At 40.6% G+C, this 22,783-nt stretch overlaps 1 protein-coding gene across 1 annotated transcript; it reads right to left on the reverse strand.

The window, feature by feature from the left end:
- Positions 1 to 6,821: 6,821 nt before the first annotated feature.
- On the reverse strand, positions 6,822 to 22,406 carry pnpla1 (patatin-like phospholipase domain containing 1). Its single transcript, XM_054745555.2, has 9 exons — positions 22,199 to 22,406; positions 21,883 to 22,115; positions 14,421 to 14,486; positions 14,127 to 14,339; positions 12,665 to 12,725; positions 12,355 to 12,582; positions 7,443 to 7,560; positions 7,004 to 7,126; positions 6,822 to 6,885 (listed from the first exon to the last, which is right to left on the reverse strand). The coding sequence occupies exons 1-9, from the start codon at positions 22,404 to 22,406 to the stop codon at positions 6,822 to 6,824; spliced, it is 1,314 nt and encodes a 437-aa protein (XP_054601530.1).
- Between the last annotated feature and the right edge of the window lie 377 nt (positions 22,407 to 22,783).

Here is a 22,783-nt window from a genome sequence, read left to right on the forward strand (position 1 = left end):
GACACTGACTGCCATGTCAAGCAGGGTCTTCTGACTTCTCCCACCCCAGCTGGAATTCCAGAAGGACTGATTGGGCCCCCAAGTATTGTGCCACTTAAAGTGAATGGACAGCCCTGTGATGCCTTATTTGACAGTGGATCACAGGTCACTATAATATTTGAGTCCTGGTATAAAGCTCATCTGCCTTCCATCCCAGTGCATCCGGTCACTGGTCTCAACATTTGGGGTTTAAGTGAGTCCAATGTCAGTTACCCCTACCTTGGCTATGTTGTGGTAGATGTTGAGTACCCGGCTGAAGTGACTGGCACCAAACACACAGTACCAGTCCTTGCCCTGATCTGTCCAAGCCCAAAAGAAGAGCAGATTCCTGTCATTGTTGGCACTAACACCAGCCATGTCCGCAAGTTGGTACAGGAATGCAGAAAAGAGGGGCATGACATAACCAAAAGCCTGGGCATACAAATTCATAGGGAGTCGCTACCCACATTCACAGACTCCATCACCCTAGGCTCTCAAGATGACCAGGTTGGCTGTGTGACTTGGCAAGGTTCAAATCCCTTGTCCTTACCCCCCGGAAAAGACTTGCAAATAACCTGCAAAGTTCGTTTTCAACAGACAGTTGGCAAAGAGATCTTGATGTTTGACTCTTCTCCCTTAGCTCCTCTGCCAGGTGATGTCCTGCTACAACCCATGGTTGTGCCCGCCCATGCGGTACAAGTTAACAGCTTCAGGATCCTGGTGCAGAACCATTCAGCCAGGGAAACCACTATCCCTGTTGGAACCGTCATGGGTCACCTTTATCGCACCGAAAGCGTCATCTCCATGCCAAGCAAAGAACCAGAGATGACAGCCTTTGACAGCAGCCAGATCGACTTTGGTGAGTCTCCTGTGCCTGAAGAGTGGAAGGACCGGCTTAGACAGAAACTAGCGGAACGCTCCCACGTCTTCTCAGTTCATGAATGGGATGTTGGCCTTGCAAAAGAGGTGGAGCACACCATCCGCCTGGCTGACACAAGACCTTTTCGGCAAAGATCACGTCGATTGGCACCTGCAGACATAGAGGATGTTAGAAAACATCTGCAAGAGTTACTCTGTGCCGGCATCATTAAAGAGTCCCGTAGCCCCTATGCGTCACCGATTGTAATTGTTAGAAAGAAAAATGGAACCATACGGATGTGCATAGACTACAGGCTCCTTAACAGCCGGACTGTGCCTGACCAGTACACGACCCCCTGCATTGACGAAGCTCTGGATTCTTTGTCTGGGAGCAAATGGTTCACAGTGCTGGATCTGCGTAGTGGATACTACCAGATTCCAATGGCAGAAGACGATAAAGAGAAGACGGCCTTCATCTGCCCCCTAGGCTTCTTCCAATTTGAGAGAATGCCGCAGGGAATAACTGGAGCGCCTGCGACTTTCCAGCGTCTAATGGAAAAAACAGTCGGAGACATGAACCTCCTCCAAGTCCTGGTATACCTGGATGACCTGATTGTCTTCGGAGAGTCGCTGGAGGAACACGAAGAACGGCTCATTAAAGTCCTAGATCGTCTTGGAGAAGCAGGACTAAAGATCTCCCTGGACAAATGCCAGTTTTGCCAGCCACAGGTGAAGTACCTTGGGCATGTGGTGTCTGCCAAAGGTGTCTCTCCTGATCCGCAGAAGATTGAGGCTGTTACCACCTGGCCTCAGCCCCACAATCTAAAGTCTCTGAGATCGTTCTTAGATTTCTGCGGATACTACAGGCGATTCATTGCTATCTATGCTGCCATTGTGAGACCACTCACTGAACTGACCAAAGGTTATACTCCGACACAGAAGAGTAAGAAAACGAGTCCAGGCCTCAACAAGTCCTACTTGAACGAGTCAGAACCCTTTGGAGATCGGTGGGATGACTCCTGCAGCAAAGCCTTTCAGCAGATCATCCACTGCCTAACCCATGCACCGGTATTAGCCTTCGCTGATCCTACCAAGCCCTATGAGCTCCACGTGGATGCACGCTTCAAAGGACTGGGGGCTGTCCTATACCAGCTACAAGAAGGAGAACTAAGGCCGGTTGCATTTGCCAGCAGGAAGTTAAGTCAGGCTGAGAAGAGGTACCCCATACATCAGCTGGAGTTCCTGTCATTAAAGTGGGCTGTGGTGGATCGCTTTCATGACTATCTGTATGGAGTGCGCTTTACAGTGCGTACAGATAATAACCCCTTGACTTATGTTCTGTCTACGGCGAAGCTCAATGCCGTGGGACACAGATGGTTAGCTGCTTTGTCCACATATGACTTCGATGTCCATTACCGACCAGGCAAGCATAACATAGATGCAGACATCCTCTCCAGAAACTTTGACACTGATACCGAATGGGAGACTATCCCGGAGGCAGCTGTTAAATCCATCTGCAAAAGAGTACGAGTGTCAGAAAGCCCAGAGTGTCCCACCAGATGTGTCGACCAAACTGGGGCTTCCCCGGAATGCATCCCTGACATCTATGCATTTCCTCTTACAATGGAGTTACAGTCACTGGAACACGTCTCAAAAGCTGATCTCGCTAAGGCACAGAAAGAGGATCCAGTCATTGGTCCAGCAGTCAAAGCTGTCCAACAGAATTTATGGACAGGCAACAGTCCGGAGCTGTCGCTCCTAAAAAGAGAGAAAGATAAGCTGACTCTGCTGAGTGACGGTCTGCTCTACCGCATCACCAAACGTCACTCAGGGGAGGAGGTCCGTCAGCTCGTCTTGCCAAAGGTGTATCATGACGTTGTGTTGAGATCGGTACATAATAACTCAGGACACCTTGGCATAGAGAGAACTCTGGATTTACTCCGTCGCAGGTTCTACTGGCCAAGAATGTTGCAAGACATTGAGCACCATATCAAAAGTTGTGGTGAATGCATAACACGCAAGACTCCTGCCCAGAGAGCCGCACCGCTTCACCAGATCTCCAGTAGTGGACCTATGGATCTGGTGTGCATCGACTTTCTCTCAATGGAGACGGATTCCAAGGGCATGAGAAATGTTTTAGTGGTCACCGATCATTTCACCCGCTATGCCCAGGCATTCCCGACCAAGAATCAGACATCTCAAACAGTGGCCAAAACCTTAGTGGATAAGTTTTTTGTCCACTATGGCCTTCCGGCTCGTATCCATTCAGACCAGGGGCGAGACTTTGAGAGTCGTCTGATTAAAGACTTGTTGAAGAACATGGGGATACGGAAGTCGCGCACTACTCCGTATCATCCGCAAGGAGACCCGCAGCCAGAGCGGTTCAATCGAACGCTGCTTTCAATGTTGGGTACTCTAAGCACAGAAAAGAAACGTCAGTGGAGCCAGCATGTCCCTTATTTGGTCCATGCTTATAACAGTACAAGATGTGATGCAACTGGTTTTTCACCATACTTCTTAATGTTTGGTCGTGAAGCCAGACTGCCAGTGGACTTGTGCTTTGGGACCACAATTGACAAAGCTGAGGAAAGTCACTCACGCTATGTGTCAAAACTTAAAGAAGATCTCCGTCAAGCTTACAAGCTAGCATCCGAGACGGCAGACAAAGTTCATCAGAAGAACAAAAAGGGCTATGACCAGAGAGTTTGTTTCCAGTCTCTAGAAATAGGAGACAGAGTCCTACTGAAGAATTGGGGTCTCAAAGGGAAGCACAAGTTGCAAACAAGATGGAGTCCAATACCTTACCAAGTTGTTGGAAAAATGCCCAATCTCCCTGTCTACCAACTGAAGAAGGAGAATGGAAGTGGTCGTCTAAAAACAATCCACAGAGATCACATCCTTCCCATTGGCCAACATGTGAAATTGCCAATCCTTGAAGAAGGCAATAACTGTTGTGACAGACAAAAACAAAAGGGCAAGAAACCAAAGCAGGCCACAGTTGTGTCTGACCCTCAGCGGTCCCAGGATTCTGATTCGTCCTCAGAGAGTGAATACTATGAGCCTCAGAGATACGGTTACTCTCAAGAAAGAGTAAGAGAAGCACTAAGACAGGCTCTTAGATCCCAAGCAGTGTCACAAGAGGATTGTGCAAGTGACCAGGACAAGGTCAGTGATGAAACTGTTTCTGATGAGCGCAGTGAAAATGAGGAACTGCCACTGGAGGATGGAGACGTTAATCAGGACAGTGAGACTGAGCCCGACCAAATGGTGGATATTCAGGAGGAGTCTGACCAAAATGAAGACGATGATGAAGATTCTGCCCCAGAACCTGATCTGGATCACAGAACAGCCCAGTCTGACAAAACTCAGAAACCAAATACACACCGTAATCTATTGGGTGTCACTCCTAAACTAAGGCCTAAGAGACAGATTAAACCAGTAGTTCGTTTAACCTATGATGAGCCAGGAAAAGCTAAAGATCAGCCTATCACTATTATACATAGAGGGGTTGTTATCACTATAGGCAAAGACTAAGAGCCATAGTATGTTAAAAAAAAAAAAAAAAAAAAAAAAAAAAAAAAGGGGGGTCATCCTACTTCCCAAGTTCTTGTAGTTCCTTGGTAGTCTGTTGAGGACACCAGACATTTAGTGGGGGGAGGGTGTAACCCGGGTTAAAAAGATGCATAAGTAGTAAAAGATAAGTAAAGTCTAAGAGTATAAATATCAAAGAGTAAAATTCATTTGTTCAATTTTCTTGTATATTAAAAAGATCAAAGTTCATGTCAAATGAGTAAAAACATGTTTGCATTGTTTAAAATAAGTTTTCTTTCTTTTATTGTGAATTGCTTGTGAGAACTGTAATTTCCTACGGGGATATGGTCTGTGAAGGTAACACAGCGTGGGGAAGAAGAAAAAAAAGAGGGAAGAGAAGGAGAGAGCGCGAGGAGAGATGGTGGTGGTGCGTGAGTTACACGGAGTATCCCGAAGAGTTAGCTTGTTTTTAGGTACTAGTAATAAGTGTGTTTTGACTTTTTGAAAAGATAAGTCATAGTGTCGGTAAGCTAGTGACATAACATGTAAAGTTTCAGCGTGAGTCTGCTGGACTGTGTGTTTTGTTTACTGCGTCCGTGCATGCATTGAGTTAAAGTGAGGCTAACACAGCCATTGGCTAACAAGGACTACTGTAGACTGCCGTTTCGCTAAAGTGGTGGAACTTAAACAAGCTGCAGAGGATCGTTACTGGACTGGATAGCGACAGACAGACCCCAGATAGTCACTCTGAGTGCCCGCGTCACTCTGAGTACCTCTGGCAACGTGGGAAGCTAAAAACAAGTAGCTTGTGGAGCACGTGGAGATCACGGACCTTCCTCATCTTTGGCTACTGCGTTCAGAGCGGAGTGCTTTTGAAGGAGCGGAAGACAACCTGTTGCCTGGAGTAATCTGGTGGGAATTGCATGTTTCACAAGGTACTGAGTTTATTTATTTATTTTTGCTCGTTGAGTGAAGAACTTTCGGTTTGGAGATCGTTTTGGATTTATACTGGAGCAATACAGGCCTGCAACGTAGGGTTTATCTCTGCCGGCTTTAAGTTTAGTTTGGGACTATAATTGTTTTATCACTGGTGGTTTATACTGTGTATGTGGGGATTCTGTGTACACTGGGTAAATTGCTGTGGATGTTTTTGCTTTGCCTGAATACTGAAACCTGCCATTTTATTATTTTATTGTTTTCATTGTTTGGTAAATTAAAGGAGGGTTACATTGCTCTACTTTACATGGTGTATGATATGATTTACTGCACTGTAGACACTAGTGTTCATTTTCGCGTGTAGTGCCACTGTTAAGGAATAAGCTTCATTGATCCCAGACACAAAAGAGAAGTTAATTTAAGAATATCGTACGAGAGTACACTAGAAAAAAGAACCCAAAGCCCATTTATTTAATGGTATTGAGTAAATGAGGGCTACAATGATAAAACAACATTCTCAACTTTCATGTATAAAGTGGGAAATTAACTTTACGCATCACAAAACTGAACTTTGCCCTAAGTAGAATGACGTTTAATTATTTTTTTATGCAATAGTCACGTCAGTCTCGCTGAACGTGAACTGGTTCTAATCATGCTGAAGCACCCGGATAATGTGGTAGGAAACTGACTTCATCTGCATGTAAACAGCTCAGTCGAGCTGATATTGGCAACTTGCAGAAGTGACAAGACTGCGTAAGCACTTGTCTGTTGATATCATCAACTCAAAGTAACATGAAACCATCAAACATTTGTTGTCCATTCCTTTGGCCATTGTGCATATTCTGTTTTAACTTTGCTTCACTCCCACCAGTGCTTGTTTACTATTTGTGTTGCTGTCATGAACCAGAAGAATGCCAACTGTACCGGAGTGGAACAAACTTTATTTGAGAAATTGGTTTTCTAAACTAGGATAAAGGCTCCCAGTTTATTACGTTATATTGATGGAGATGAGCATGTAAACTTACTGATGCACTGAGCTATTTTATTCTAATGGAACTAGACCCATTCCAGAATTGTACTAAACGTGCTGTTCGTAATATCGATTAATTTGTGTTGTGAATCAAGGTACTGGATCAAATAAAATAAGTAAAATAATAATATGTTTTGAGAGATGGGTGCACTGGGATAAACATTTAAAGCATCAAACATAAATGTTAAACCCACCTTATTTGCATTAAGCTGTATGCTTTACATTTTTGCATATTTAGCTCTTCATTAATGTTATGTTGATGTTTTACAAACTTGAGACACTTCGATTACTGCTTATTAGCCTGGTATGACACCCAGATGAACAATTTAGTCTGCCAGAACAGGACAAGTAATTAAAAAAAAAAAAAAAAAAGATGCTTCTAATTCTTTATTCTAGCAACTGATTTCCAGAATGAGATCAAAGTGCATCCAGATCATTCTTCCTCCTCTCAGTGAGCTTTATAATGTGGATAAATCCTGAGCCAGTGCAGCAGCAGCAGCATGTATGCCACCCTGAAGCAAAGAAGGTCCAAGAATAGTTGAGTTCAGTCCAATGAAATAAAAAAAACCAAGAAAATCACAACAAATCTAACAGTTTTTAGGACATTTTTGTAATTAAGGAGCATCTTACCTGTCTGTTATGTGCCGCTTGGTGGTGCAGATGAGTATGTTGAGGAAAAATAGTCCAAAATATTTTGTGACCAGCAAAAGCCCGTACACAAACTCAGGAGCCTCCCTAAGTAACAACTTGCGCCTGGATGAAAAAAGAAACACATTTTTCTTTTAGAGTTGTAAAATGCCTGTGAAGCTTTTGCAGCTACTTTTATTTATCATCAAGAAGCAAATTAATTGTTTTTATTGCCAGATAGCTCATTGTGTCCAGAAAATCTCCAGGAATGTTATGCTGATGAAAACACATAAAAATGGCAGCTCGTCTGAAGTTCTAGGGAGTCGGTTTGACATATTTTGCTTTAGGTCGGTGTGATCATTGCTTTATGTTGATTTAAAACTATGAAAACAAAGACAGTTTCATTTTTATCTGAGTAAACTCACTTGGGTCAGTGTTTTACCTTTGCCTGCTCTGGAGGAGAGCATAAAAGGACACGACGAGTGGCAGAAGCAGGTTGGACAGCATGATAACAGGAAGTCCAAACATGCTTAAATAAGATGTCACATGACCCAAAAGAACTGAAAAACAAATGGTAACAGACAGAATAAATTAAATGAATCTGTTTTAACAAACTTCATATAAACAGATGTTAAATATAAGATGGGACAAAAAAGAAATAAAAGAAATGTGGAGATTTTGTCTCAAAAATAAAAATTAAAATACTCAACTTATTTCTTCCATCAAAAAAGAAAAAAAAGAGATTTTTTTCCCAGATTTTGTCTAGTAAAAATAAATGTTCTTTTTTAGACTAGGGAATGTTTCCATATTTCACTGTCTTCTTAGATTTAATTTATTTAAAAATATCCAGTTATTCAAATCCCAAAAAGATAAAAGCTAAGTAGAAATCTTTTTCACAGTGTAACATACCAAAAGGGTCAATTTTCACCTATATATTGATCAACATAATAACCTTTCATTTACAGCATAAATCCACTTTTTATATGGCCTTCTAAATCCTGAACACTGAACAGAATATTCTAAAGAAAGTTCTGTTCAGTGTGTGTTTACATACAGAAGACAAAACATCCAGACAAACATTTTCTCCCAAGGTCCTACACTCTCTGCAGGAAAGCCAGACGTCAACATTCTTCAGTCTGAATAAGTCAAGACTCCATGATTTTACAGTTATAAGTTAAATAATCATATGTAATGAATGAACAAGATGTTTAATTCAAATGTCTGAATAACCTGTGCTTAAATCAAATCAAATCAACTTTATTTATCTAGCGCTTATCATACAAAAAAACTGCTACTCAAAGTGCTTCACAGATTAAAATAGCCCCATAGATCCCATTAGATCCCATATTCCCATCCCAGCCCCCCCACCCCCCCCCACCCCCCCCACCCCCAGTATAAAACAATTGACAATTACACTTCCCCTCCTGCAACCAATTTCCAAGGTGACCATACACTCACCCACACACTCGCACACACACACGCGCACACACACACACACACACACACACACACAAACACACACACACACACACACACACGTGAACAACAGAGTAAACAATAGGCTGAGTTCAGATGGGTCAAGTAATGGACGACACATCATCAGCAGAGCCATCTGCCTCGATAGCGACAGATCCACGGCAGCAGCCAAGACACCGGCCCATGACGCCCAGGGAGGGAAGGCGAAGACCCCCACCACTGCCCGGGCACTACCCGAGGAGCGCCTCGGCCGCCGCCGCCGACCACTAGCCCCAAGGCAGAGGGCTCTGCAGAGGAAACACTGGGGGATTAAAATATATAACATGTAAAATAACAAAAGCTAATATGGATAGAAAGTAACTGATATAAAGTGGTTATAAAGATAGTACAAGAAAACATAATCATATAAAAACACTAAGATGTAAATAAAATAATAAAATTAAGTAAAAGAGATAATGTTTATGTTAGGGTTGTCACGGTAACCGGTATAGCGGTAAACCCCGGTAAAAAAGTTGACAATAAAAATAACCGTCCAGTTTTTAAAAAACTATATTATCTCGGTGGGTTTACCGTGGCCGCGGTTTCGGCGCGATGACCCTTACCAGCCACCGTCGCTTCAGCTGAAGTTTCCGCTGCGCGCACACGCACTTTTTAATTTGCAACGGCACCAAAACTTTGAAGCTGAAATAATGGCCGAAGGAGGAGACGGCAGCGCCCAGGACATCCATCAGCCCTCAAAGAAGACTAAATCGGAAGTATGGGCATATTTGGGATTTCTGAAAAATGCTGAGGGACAATTAATAGAAGACGGCTATCCCGTTTGCAGAACGTGCAGGAAACAAGTGTCTGCAGAAGGCAGCAACACTTCAAATCTCAAGGCACATCTGCGTGACGATCACCCACGTCTCCACAGCCAGTGCAAGGTAAGTTAACATTAGCATTTTAGCTGAAATGCATGACGTGAGGACTTTTGGTTGAGGGAGAATGCAACGAGTCACTATATACTGCAGCCGCAGCGCCCTCTGGCAGCATTTAAACCGTGTCACGGACACCCTGTTGCTGGATGAAGCATCTTATTTGTTGATGATGAAGAGAAATATACAATTAGTTCCTTGTCATGGATTTGTTTACTTATTCAATGCCATTTATACTTGAACATTTGGATTTGATTACATAGTGTAGTAGTTATTTTAGTAATTTGTTTAAAGTGGATATTTATTTTAAATACATATTTTTTAAGGTTGACTTGTACAGTGCTCAAGTCAAGTGTGGACTGGAGTTTTAGATTTTCATTTTGATAATGAAGAAAACAAGTATATGAGAAAACAAGTGGTGTTTCTTTGATTTGTTTACATATTGTTTATGTTTTGAATGTTTGGATTTGTATAATTTAAACCTGCACTGACTACTGTAACACGTTCCAGAAAAAGAAGCTATTTGTTCCTTTACTTGTGAAAAGTTGCACTTTTGCTAAGGCTTTGTGTTATTTTAGGTTTAATAAACACTGTTAAACCTTTTCAGAACTATTTCAGTTTGTGTAGAACAGGACTATCAATGCTTTCTGAACATATGCAACACCGTTTAAAAAATACCGCGATAATACCGAAAACCGTGATAATTTTGGTCACAATAACCGTGAGGTTAAATTTTCATACCGTGACAACCCTAGTTTATGTTTATGTTTATTCATTTCGCAGACGCTTTTATCCAAAGCGACGTACAATTTTTATAACCTATAGGGCATGTTGTGATCTGTGGGGGAAACCGGAGTACCCGGAGGAAACCCACGCATGCATGGGGAGAACACGCAACTCCACGCAGAAAGGTGAGTTTTGAACCTGCGACCTTCGTGCTGCGAGGCAACAGTGCTAACCACTGCGCCACCATGCAGCCCAGATAAATAGGTGTATATATATAAATAAACAAATATGACAAGCGATACAGTTAAACAGACTAGATAATTAGTAATCAGTTAAAAGCTAAGCTAAAAGGTGGGTCTTGAGCCTATTCTTAAAAGCCTGGACATTCCCTTCGGCCCTGAGGTCCTCCTGCAGCCTGTTCCAAAGGCGAGAGCCGTAATACTTGAAGGCTGCCTCGCTGTGGGTGTGTGTCTTAACTTTAGGGATAACTAGGAGACGGCTGCCAGAGGAGCACAGAGACTGCGAGGGTTTATATAGTAAAAGCAGTTCTGAAAGATAAGAAAGCCTGAGACCATTAAGACACTTAAAAACCATTAAAAGAACCTTAAAATTGATCCTGAAACATACGGGGAGCCAGTGCAGTGATTCTAAAACCAGAGTGATGTGCTCCCGCTTCATGGTCTTCATCAGGACACGTGCTGCTGAGTTTTGTAAAAGTTGTAAACCTGACATGCTCTTTTTGGGAAGACCAGAAAGCAGGGCATTGCAGTAATCAATTCTACTGGTTATAAAAGCATGCATCAGTGTCTCCGTATTGGCCCGAGAGAGAATGGGGCGGACTCTGGCGATATTCTCACGATGGTGCAAACCTATTTTTGTGATGTTTTAATGTGGGGGATAAGAGTTGAAAATAACACCCAGATTCTTCACTTGTAGTGATGGATAAAAATACATTGATTGTAGTTTAGGTAAAAGTTTCTCTCTCTGGCTTTCCGGACCGATAACTAAAACTTCAGTTTTGCCTTGGTTGAGCTGGAGAAAGTTTTCAGTCATCTATGATTTAATATCTAAAATGCAGTTAAAAGTGTATCCATATACATAATATGGATATAAACAGGAATAACCTGTGCTTAAATCAATGCATTTGAAATGAACATTGGTCTTACAATGATCCATTTATATCACAAATCACTATGTGTTTGATTTAACAAGTTAATCATTGTTTACACTCATACACATTACAATAAGATACATATTAAGGTTAAAAACATCTTTGTATCTGCAAGAAGGCGTGACTTTCTGAGGAATGTTTTGGTAACGCCTTCCAGACATGGCACATTCTGATTTGCCAGAATACACCAGAAATCATAACAAAGTAGTTTAATAAAACAAGATTTACTTCCCGATTAAGGCTGTTTCAACATTTTTCATATTCAGAATTTTATACTTAATTTTCTTATCTACACATTAAAATTAACATGTGACACAAACATTTGTTTCTTTCTTTCAACATTAAAGGGATACTAGGCAGTTTTGCTTGCGCCCCCAGTGTTCGTTGTTAATTCACTGTGGTTAAACTGAAAATGAAACTTTTCTCCTCACTGTGAGTTTGTCTTTATAACACCTTAATCTAACTGCTGAAATGTCTCCTCAGCTTTTCTTAGTTTCTACAGAAGCGGTTCATCACTAAGTCAAACAAATCAACTGTGTTTATGATCTAAAACATGCCGGAAACGTGCCGTAACAGATTCACCATGTCAGCTCCACTCCACTCTACAGTCCCAGTCCACAGAAAAAGTTGCCTTGTATCCATTTAAAACACAGTCTGCTTGTTTGTGCAATTTAGTGAAAAGTAAACATCTTTAACCAGTTTTCTTACTTTTTTCTGCTTGATTGCTGTGTTTCTTACAAAACCAAGTGCTATTTCAGTTTTTAGCATATGTGTCAATGTGGTTTGATACCTTTGGACTAGAGGTATCTTTCAGTTTGTTTATTTTCTGTTTCCTCCCTGTTGAAGCAGCACTGTCACATCTCAGCACATATTTCATTTTTTGACATGTTTTTCAGCTGGGGCCTTTCCATGCATGTTTTTATTTCAACTGCCCTACTTCTGAATCCAGATTGCATCTCTGTGACAAAGCAGTTAAGTGTCAGCTGCAGAGGCTTCCAGCCCATTTCTACATAAGTTAGAAGAAACTGCTGATGATAGTTGTTTAACATATGTTTGAGCAACCCTACCGTTTTTTACAACTTCAAAATGAAGAGGAGGATCTTTGGTGTTTTCTGGATCGGTGGAGTCGACCATCTGCTTGGATCTGCAGTCTGTGAAGGATGTCAGTGCGCTGGCCTGATTTTCCCTCCTCATTTCTTCTTCTTCCACTCTGGTGGTCTCCAAATACTTCAAGGCATTAGTTGGGTCATAGCTTGGGGATCCTTCAGACACGCTCATCACACAAGAAACAAGATCTAAACCAAGATAAAGACATGAAGATTAGGAGATTATGTGCGAGACCAAAATTACACATTTTTATTTGTTCGTCTTACACACCTTTACTCCAAAGGAACTGAATGCAGTCTTTGTAACCAGAGTCAAAAGCTTGTTCTAGAGGCTGCAGAGAAAAAAGTCAACCTTCACACCCACATATTATCCCTAACTGACACTCTCCGGGCATTAGGCCCCAATACAAGCATGAGTGCTTTAAACTTTTGAATTAGGAAGAGTTAGTTATTTGGTTTTTGAGTGCTCTTCCACCCAAAGCTCAATGTGCAAAGAATCCTAGGACTTTGACCATTATCATATTTAGAGTGATCCCAGTATACATTGATGATTACGACAACTCTTAAGATGACATGTTTGATACAAATCATTAAAAACCTCACCCTATACTTTCCTAAAAGATGCATGCAAGACAGATAAAATCAGTTAAAAGTTTAACCTTTGGGCCATAAATAAAATATAACATCTGTTTGTCTTTTTTAGTACACATGCTAGAAAAAAAAGGCTTAAAATCCACCTAGAAAGAAAGAAAAAACTTTATTTTGGTACATACAGGAAATCCATTGGTACAGTGACATGCCTAAGAGGAAACTTGGAAAATTAGAATATGGTGCAAAAGTTCATTTATTTCAGTCATTCAGCTTAGACTGAGAGGCCATCTAAAGGCCCAGGAGCCCTTTGCAGGTCTTTTGGATTCATTAGCTGAGTGTGACACATGGAGCCTAGAATATTGAACCTTTTGACGATTGTCTGAGATTTCGAATTTGGGGTTTTCATCAGTTGTAAGACATAATCATCACTTATATAACAAATTTGATTGGGGTTTAACTAGGCCACACCACTCACCATCAGACATCTGTCTCAGTGACCTATTGGTTTGAGTGTTGGGACTGGGAAATCAGGGTTCAAACGCTGGTCATGTCACACCAATGATTTTAAAAATGGGACCCAATGCCTCCATGCTTGACACTCAGCTTTAAGGGGTTGGATTGAGGAGTAAACCACCAAATAATTCCCGAGTGCAATCACTGCTGCAGCTCACCACTCCTCACGAACATGGGTCAAATGTGGAGATGTAATTTCACTAGCATATGATTATGAATGATGGGACTTTGACTTTAAATAAAGGATTGTGATATCTGGCTTTGCATTTGATGAGTCTATATAGTGTCACCTTTTAAATTCCATTAATCCTTCCATTTTCTATACCTGCTTGTCCATGCAAGGTCGGGGGGGGGGGGGGGGGGGGGGGGGGTTCTATCTTTAGCTGTCTTCGGGCAAACAGGCAGGGTGCACCTAGGACAGGCTGCCAGTCCATCGCAGGGCACCTTTTCAGTTGAATTACTGAACTAAATGGACTTTTGTGCCATCGTCCAACATTTCAAACTTCATGTGTTCATCATTTAACAGCCTAAATGGTGCTTCTGGTTTTTGGTACAATTTAAAAAAGTAAAAGCGCAACATAAAAGATACAGATTTAGATACATAAAATGGGAATCATCATGTATCTGACCTCCAGTCTAAAGGGGTAAAGGGCGCTGATCATTCTCCTGCAGTTGTCCCTGTTGCCCTTGATCATAACTCCATTGATTTCCATCTCTATTGTACAAGGCGGGCCTGGGGGACAGATGTCAGCGTCTCCAGAAAATGGACACACAGACAGCGTGCTATTAGATGACTCAGGCATTCTGGGCAGAAAGCCGCTCACACCACCATCCATGCAGCGCTGTTGGGTAAGAATACAAACAAAACATGGATTACACAGAATGCTGGAGATAAGTCATGAAAAGATTCTGAGGATACTCACTTCTCCATTAAAGAATGGAGACAGAAAGCCACAATATCCAGACAGATAGCAGCTGCACAGCAGAGCCTAAAGATAATAAACACACATCAGACAGTAAACATGATACACCACATGGCCAAAGAGTTGATCTGTGGAATATTTTACTGACTTTTTGTACAGCGTTCTATGACATTCAATTCATGACATTTAATTTGTTACAGAAGTCCATTCACTTTCCTCAGAAACCTTGTATGGTAGAGATGAACCACTGAAGCCTATCAAAGGGGTTAAAGAACAAGTTCACAAAATCCATCTGCAGTGGTCTTTAGTTTGTTGTTGTTGTTGAGTCTTTATTTTGAACACATTAAAAAAAACAGCACATACAAATAAAGGAAGAAAATAGACAGAAAAAAAAACAAATAATAAACAAACAAAAAAGAAACACACTACAAATAATGTTCAAAAAGGAGCAGGAAGAAGTTTAAGCTTATTTAATCCCACCCCCTTTCCACTCTAACAATTAATAGCCTACAGACATTCCTCCTTATAGTTTCAGTATATATGACCTGTATATTTTTAAGAACATAGATACCCACCGCAACATACCCGTGCACAATTATGTCAACGAAAATGTTGTACAAGATCATCAATTCTCAACCTCCTTGTACTCTGCAAAAACCAAATCCTTAAACTGCTTTTTAAATTGCCTCATGCTTGGACATTGCTTCATATCTGCACTAAAACTGTTCCACAGCTTCACTCCACACACAGAAATGCAAAAACTTTTTAATGTTGTGCAGATACAAGGATATTTTAAGTTAAATTCACCCCTCAAATTGTATCCCTCTTCCCTTTTAGAAAATAATTTTAGAATGTTGTCAGGAAGTAGGTTATTTATTGCTTTATACATAATCTGTGCCGTGATAAAATGCACCAGATCTGTAAATTTTTTAATTTTAGATTTTAAGAACAGTGGATTGGTATGATCTTTGCAGCCAGTTTTATGAATTATTCTAATGGCCCTTTTTTGTAATATAGAGAACGATGATAATGAACATTTGTAAGTATTGCCCCAAACCTCTGCACAATAGTACAAATGTGGTGCAATCATGGAGCAATATAGAATGTGGAGTGATTTGTGGTCCAGAATGTGTTTTACTTTACTCAAAATTGATATACTTCTTGAAATTTTATTATGGATATGATTCATATGTGACTTCCAATTTAATTTATTGTCTATACTTACACGTAGGAACTTATGTTCAAATACTCTTTCAATTTCCACATCATCTACATTGATCTGCACTTGTTCATTTCTAAGGGAATTTCCAAATAAATTTAGTTTTGTTTTACTAAATTTAATGACAGTTTATTACTGTCAAACCATTTTTCGATTTTGTCCATTTCTAAAGTAATTGTATTCAGCAGCTCCCCCAGATTTCCATTGGAACAAAAAATATTTGTATCATCAGCAAATAATACCAATTTCAATATATCAGAAGCCTTGTAAATGCCATTTATATAAAGAATAAATAATTTTGGACCCAGTACAGAGCCTTGTGGAACACCACAAGCAATGTCCATGCATGATAAAAATAGGTGCCCATCTTTACAAATTGTTTCCTGTCACTTAAATGACTTTTTCACCCATTGCAGTACAGCCCCCCGTATCCAATACCGTTCCAGTTTATTAATTAATATGTCATGATTAATTGTGTCAAATGCCTTTTTGAGATCCAGAAATAATCTGGCTGCAAATTGTTTCCGTTCTATAGCATTTGTGATCTTCTCAATTGATTCAATTAATGCCAGTGATGATTATCTTTTTGATCTGAATCCATATTGGCTTTCAGATATTAGTTTATATTTATCTAAGAATTTGTCTAATTGTTTGTTAAACAAATTTTCCAGGATTTGGGTGAATTGTGGTTTTAACGAAACAGGCCTGTAATTTGTGAATTGGTGTCTATCCCCAGTTTTATACACTGGCACTACTTTAGCTATTTTCATTTTGTTTGGAACTTTTCCAGTCTGAAATGATAAGTTGCAAATGTGTGTTGAAGGTCTTACAATTCCTTCTATTACCTTCTTTACTGTTTTTATGTCAATATCATTACAATCCGAAGATGTTTTGGATTTCCACATGTGTACAATATCCATTATATCATTTTCTTCTACTGCTGTGAGGAACATAGAATTGGGGTTCCTATCGATTAGGCACTCACTACATTTTACTGTTGGCTCAGGAATTTGTTTAGCCAGATTTGGTTCAATATATACAAAATAATGATTAAAACCGTTGACCACCTCTTTAGTGTTTTCCATAATATTACCATTGTCTATAAAATATTGCGGATAAGTTTGTTTTCCCGAATTATTTTTAATGATACTATTTATAATCTCCCATGTTCCCTTCATACTATGTTTATTGTTGATCAATGTTTTATTATAATAATCATTAAATGAATGCCTTGTGAGTTGATCTCTTTGGAAAAAAGCTCTGGCGTTCAACTGAGCCAGAGCAGAGAGGAGCAGAAGGCGTAGGTTTTGGAGTCTGGACATCGTGGACACCTCTGATTGGCTAGCAGCAACATGATTCTAGTAAGTAAGTAAGTAAGTAACTTTATTTCTATAGCACCTCTCACAGACAAAAAGGTCACAAAGTGCTTCACAAGTTAAAAGGCAACAACATATAAATACAGTAAAATACAGCCACAATATACATAGTGTCAAATAAAACCAATCCGAATGAGACTAAGTTTAAAATGCCTGGAGAAACAAATGGGTTTTAAGATTGCTCTTAAAAACATCAACTGAGTCGATTGAGCGTAAAGACAGAGGTAGCTCATTCCAGAGCCTAGGAGCGACGGCCTGGAATGAGCGATCTCCTCGTGTCCTGAACTGAGTACGTGGGACCATTAAAAGGTTTTGATCCAGTGATCTCAGCCTGCGAGAAGGCGTGTAAGGGCAGAGCATGTCTCGAACATACAATGGAGCCAGACCATGCAGCGCTCTGAAAGTCAGCACAAGAATTTTAAAATTGATGCGAAATGTGATTGGAAGCCAATGAAGAGCTTTTAAAATGGGGGTAATGTGGGCCCTTCTGTTGTCACGGGTCAGAATTCTAGCTGCACAATTATGGACTAGTTGTAAGCGGGGCAGCTCTTTTTTGTTTAGACAAGAAAATAAACTATTACAGTAGTCTAAACGGGATGATGTAAACGTGTGAATAATCAACTCAAGATCAACTTTAGACACCATTGTTCTGAGTTTAGAAATTTGTCTCAAGTGGTAAAATCAGTTTCTAGTTAACTGCTTTGAGTGATGTTCAAGAGACATTCCTTGTCAAAGAAAACTCCAAGGTTTCTAAGGGTAGGTTTTACAGACAAACTCAGATCACCTAACTGCTGGTGAATCCCTGGAACAGCATCATCGGGGGCAATCACCAGTACTTCAGTTTTGTCTGAGTTCAGCCGTAAGGCATTTGCACCGAGCCACTGTTTAATTCGCTCAAAACAAGATAATAGAGAATGCAATTGTTTAACCTCAGAAGGCTTGAATGAACAATACAGCTGAAGATCATCAGCAAAGAGATGATAGGAAACATCATCGGCAAACTCCTGGATTAGGTTTCCCAAAGGAAGGATGTACAACAAGAACAAAACCGGGCCCAAAACTGAGCCCTGGGGTACTCCACACCGTAGATCAGTTGGGTCAGACAGGATCTGGTTGACTGAGACACTTAGGCTTCTCCCGGATAAATAGGATGTAAACCACGCCAGGACAGAACCTGACAACCCAACCAACTCGCGGAGCCTACTCAGCAAGATCACATGGTTAACCGTGTCGAATGCGGACGAAAGGTCTAGTAAAACTAGGACCGTGCATTTCCCAGAGTCTGCGGACATCAAGATGTCATTGGACACTTTAAGCAGCGCAGTTTCCGTAGAGTGGTGCTTACGGAAACCGGACTGAAACCTGTCAAAGATATTGCGATCCTGTAAGAAGGAAACCAGTTGTTCAGATACCACTTTCTCTAAGACTTTAGACAGGAAAGGGAGTTTTGATATCGGTCTAAAATTTTTAGGATCTGTTGGATCCAGATTAGATTTTTTGAGTAGGGGTTCCACAAAAGCATGTTTAAAACAGCTAGGGAAAACGCCAGAAGAAAGGGACAGGTTAAACATTCTGGTAACCCAGGGACCAATGGCATCAAATACTTTTGAAAGGAGTTTACAAGGTAAGACATCAGCCAGGCAAAAAGAGGGCTTCATTGTGGTTACCAAAGCTAAAATATCATCCTGTGTTACAGGTGAGAAAGAGGACCACGCATGCGCAGGAAGTTCATCAATATCATCATTACATGACTGAAAAGATGGGAGTTTGTCTTTGATATTTTGAATTTTATCAACAAAGTAATTAAGGAATTTGTTTGCATCTGCTTTGTTGAAAACAGGTGTAAGAGGCGCAGCAGCAGCCACAATAGAGCTAATAGTGTCAAATAAAACTTGTGGTTTTTTCTTGTTTTGGATAATCAGTTTGCGGAAGTATTCAGACCTGGATTTTTTTATCAGCTCATTTAGAGAAAGCATAAGGTCCTTAAGGTACAGCCTATGGACCTCGAGTTTAGTGGACTTCCACAGGCGTTCCGTTTTCCTGCACAGTCTTTTTAAGTTCTGAATGCTGTCATTTATCCAAGGAGAAAATGGTTTCCGAGTTACCCTGTTAGATTTAAAAGGAGCAACCACATCCAAAATGGATTTACAGTTACTATTTAGGCTGTGAATAAGGCTGTCCACATCCTGAGATTCCAAAAACAAATTGGAGTCAAACATCTCAATGAATCTAGCTGCTGTATTCTCTGAAATAAGGCGCCTTTGTGGGATGACCACAGAAGGCGTAGACTCAAGATTAAAGTGTAAATCAAATAAAACACAGCTATGGTCACTCATGTGGACATCCTTCACACAAAGATTGGAAATATTCAGATCAAGGGAAAACACAAGGTCTAGAGTATGGCCTTTTTGATGGGTGGGGCCAGAAACATGCTGCTCAAAATTGAAAGATTCAGTCATTGTTAAAAGTTTCACTGCTGGGCCAGAAGTGCTGTCATCAATATGAATATTAAAATCTCCCAGAATTAAAACATTTTCCAGCTTTATGATAGAAGATAAAAAATCACTAAAATCCTTAAGAAAAGCTGTGGCTGGTCCAGGTGGGGGATAAATCAGCACACAGTAAAATGGAATAGATGAACCAATCTTGATCGTCTGTGATTAAAAGAAGTAAAAGCTTGAGTGTTTAACACTTTGCAGATAAAAGTCTCCTTAAAAACAACTGCAAGACCTCCTCCGCGGCGGGAGGGGCGAGGCATCCCAAAAACAGCGCAGCCAGCAGGGCAGAGTTCGTTGAGATGAATATATTCACCTTCTCTCTGCCATGTCTCAGTAAAGAACATAAAATCCAGAGTTTTACTGGAGAAAAGTTCATTCAAGGAGAATGATTTATTCGCAATAGAGCGAGCATTAAACAGGCCAAACCGGCAGGAGAGAGCTGTCAAAGGCTTAGGAGCTGAATTCAGCAGGATCGGTCGTAAGCAGGAGACGCGATCACGTGATCTCCAGCGTACCCGGGAAGGCATCAGCTGATCCACCGGTGTAAACACAGGGCTGCAAGGTAACAGCACATCCAAGTCAGAAAACCAACTCCGCACCGGGTCTAGCACTGACTCTGTTTACACAGTAACATTGATGTTTTATCTCCACAAGTAACACAAGTCTGAAAGAATTCTGCAGTGTTGTGGAGTTGCTAATGCTAACGGTTAGCTTCTATTAGCCGAGACACGCTCTGCTTTCTGATGGATGCTAAATCAATAACAGCCATCCTTGTCACAAACCAAGATGGGTGAGTCCATGAATGCTACCTGCAAAGATCTGACTGGCTTTTTTAATTCAAGCATTTCCCTGTCCATTTTCTATCAGTGGCTAATGCAGGAAATAGGGGTAAAATACTCTTTCTATGTTTAGCCTGCATCTGAAACCCACAGTGACCAGTCAAGTTTCAATACTAACAAGTAAAAAACTTTTTCTCTGTCTTTAAAACTTGGAGTCTGAAAATCTGATGATTCAGTATAATAAACTTTTAGCTCATCTTTTTGGCACAAGTATTTATGAATGTAAACATGGACCAGCATGACTGATGCATCACTTCCTCCATCTTTTAGTTATATGACATAACAAGCTCTCTAGCAAGCTAAGCCTGAAGTTTGTATTCTCCTCTCACAACTCCTTACACCAAAATCTTGAGGCCTCTTTGGAATCGGAATGTAAAGTTGGTCATCACTTTGATACATGATTACTACTGTTCTTAAAATTTGACATTTCAATGATTTACAGCAAAAATTATCAAGGTTTTACATATTTTCTAAGACCATTTCTTCCACAAAAGTAGTTCTTCGTGTTTATTTTAAGTTTTTAAAATATGCTAAAAGTTGTTTCTAGTCACAGCTACCTTCTTCTATCCCATAAATCTAGACAGACCATAGCAGAAAAATTATTTTGCTTTGCAGGTCGATCAAGCCATGATCCATTAGAACCACAGCAGGCCCTAACAGTCTTGTGTCTTGCCAATCACAGCGCTCTGTTGGTTTGGTTTGCCAATCACAGCGCTCTATTGGTTTGGTGGGACAATCAAAGCACTCTATTGGTTTAGTGGTCCAATCACAGTGCTCTATTGGTTTGGTGGGACAATCACAGCACTCTAACTGTTTGGTGGGCCAATCGCAGTGCTCTATCGGTTTGGTGGGCCAATCACAGTGCTGTGTTTGTTTTGTGAGCCAATCACAGCACTATTGGTTTGGTAGGAAGGATGTTATTGTGTTTGAACAAAAAAACATTTATGGTGATGGCTCACTTGAAAAGGCTTTTGCATCAACTTTGGACTATTTAGACTTGGGCTTTTCTTTGAGTCAAGAGTGGGTAGAGGTACTTAAGTCCTTTATTTAGAAAAAGGATGTATGCGCGTCTTCTTCAACAGTGTATGGCAGACTGCCCCAGTCACTGACATCCATAGAGGTGAGTATGCCATGTTGTTTGATGTCCAATAATAAATTCCGCCCCAGCGACTGAGCTCTTTCTCAGAGTCATGGCCAGACTATATATAGACACATATTGGATAGTTTGCCATTTTGTTTGGTTGATTCAGGCAAAGACTTTTCCAGTCTGACTCTAGTTTCTGTCTGATTCAGGACCTAAATAACTCAGAATCAGCGGTTTTGAAAGTATTCAAATTGTTTCTTGTACACACACAAAAGTACTTTGTTTCAAGTAAAATAAATGCAGTAAATATCTTACTTAAAGGCTATGTAGACTGATCATGAAGTATTCAAAAGGTTGTTTTTTTTTCATACAAAGCCCTGAATTATAATTTAATGCTGTTTTTTTTTATATTTTGTCAGTATAAACACCCTTTTACCCAAACTTACTTGTTCTACATCCTCTCTGGACTGGAACTCAGAGATGATTAGTTGCTTCCCATCTGACATGCGGGTCACAGCAACACAAAGGCGACCGTTTGCCAAATCATGAGCGTTGGATGGAAGATGTTTGCGGAGAACACTCCTTAGCCAGTTGGATATGCTGACTGAAGGGTTAAATACTCCCAATGTAAAAGACTTTAACTGTTTGGCGAAAAGAAGTATCTCATCCCGTATGAGAACTGTAATATAATAAAACACAGAGTTTATAAGATGTTTTTTTTTACACACAATAGAAATGAAAACACAAGCACTGGTCACTTACTGGGGTTTAATTCACAGGCCACAGTAGCTGCTACCAGAGAGCCAGCAGAAGCACCGAGGATGTGGGGTGCTGACTGAAGGATCCAGGGTGTGTACTTCAGGAAGGCTAAGGTGACTCCCAACTGGTAGATGCTCAAAAATCCCGATCCAGAGAAGGATATATCAAAGGGAATGTCACTGTAGTGAGGACTTGAAAGACTGGGAGCCATATTGTAATTAGTTTCTGTAATCTATAGATTTTTTTAAAGTTTGAAGGCTCTTCTACTCCATTAAGTCAGGAAGCTACGCACTGAAAGAGTTCCAGTGTATTTAAATACATCGCAATTAGACACATCTCATTAGTCATGCCCATGTGACATGGCTGTCTCAAAGGCTTTTTGTGTTATTATAAAGCAGGCTCTGTTGTGAAGTTTACTTCATAATTACACAAAAAAAGTCTCAACAATAAAACGCTAGTTAATGATGTCTACATGAGACACTCTGGTGTCTGACAGTTTGGGGTAATGAGCGAGATTTGGTCATTTAATGAATGAATGTGCAGTTAGCATTTGTTTTTTGTGCTGCTATCACAGCACCCTCTGATGGA

Source organism: Nothobranchius furzeri, chromosome 15, assembly GCF_043380555.1.
Source record: "Nothobranchius furzeri strain GRZ-AD chromosome 15, NfurGRZ-RIMD1, whole genome shotgun sequence".
In the NCBI taxonomy this organism is placed as follows: domain Eukaryota; kingdom Metazoa; phylum Chordata; class Actinopteri; order Cyprinodontiformes; family Nothobranchiidae; genus Nothobranchius; species Nothobranchius furzeri.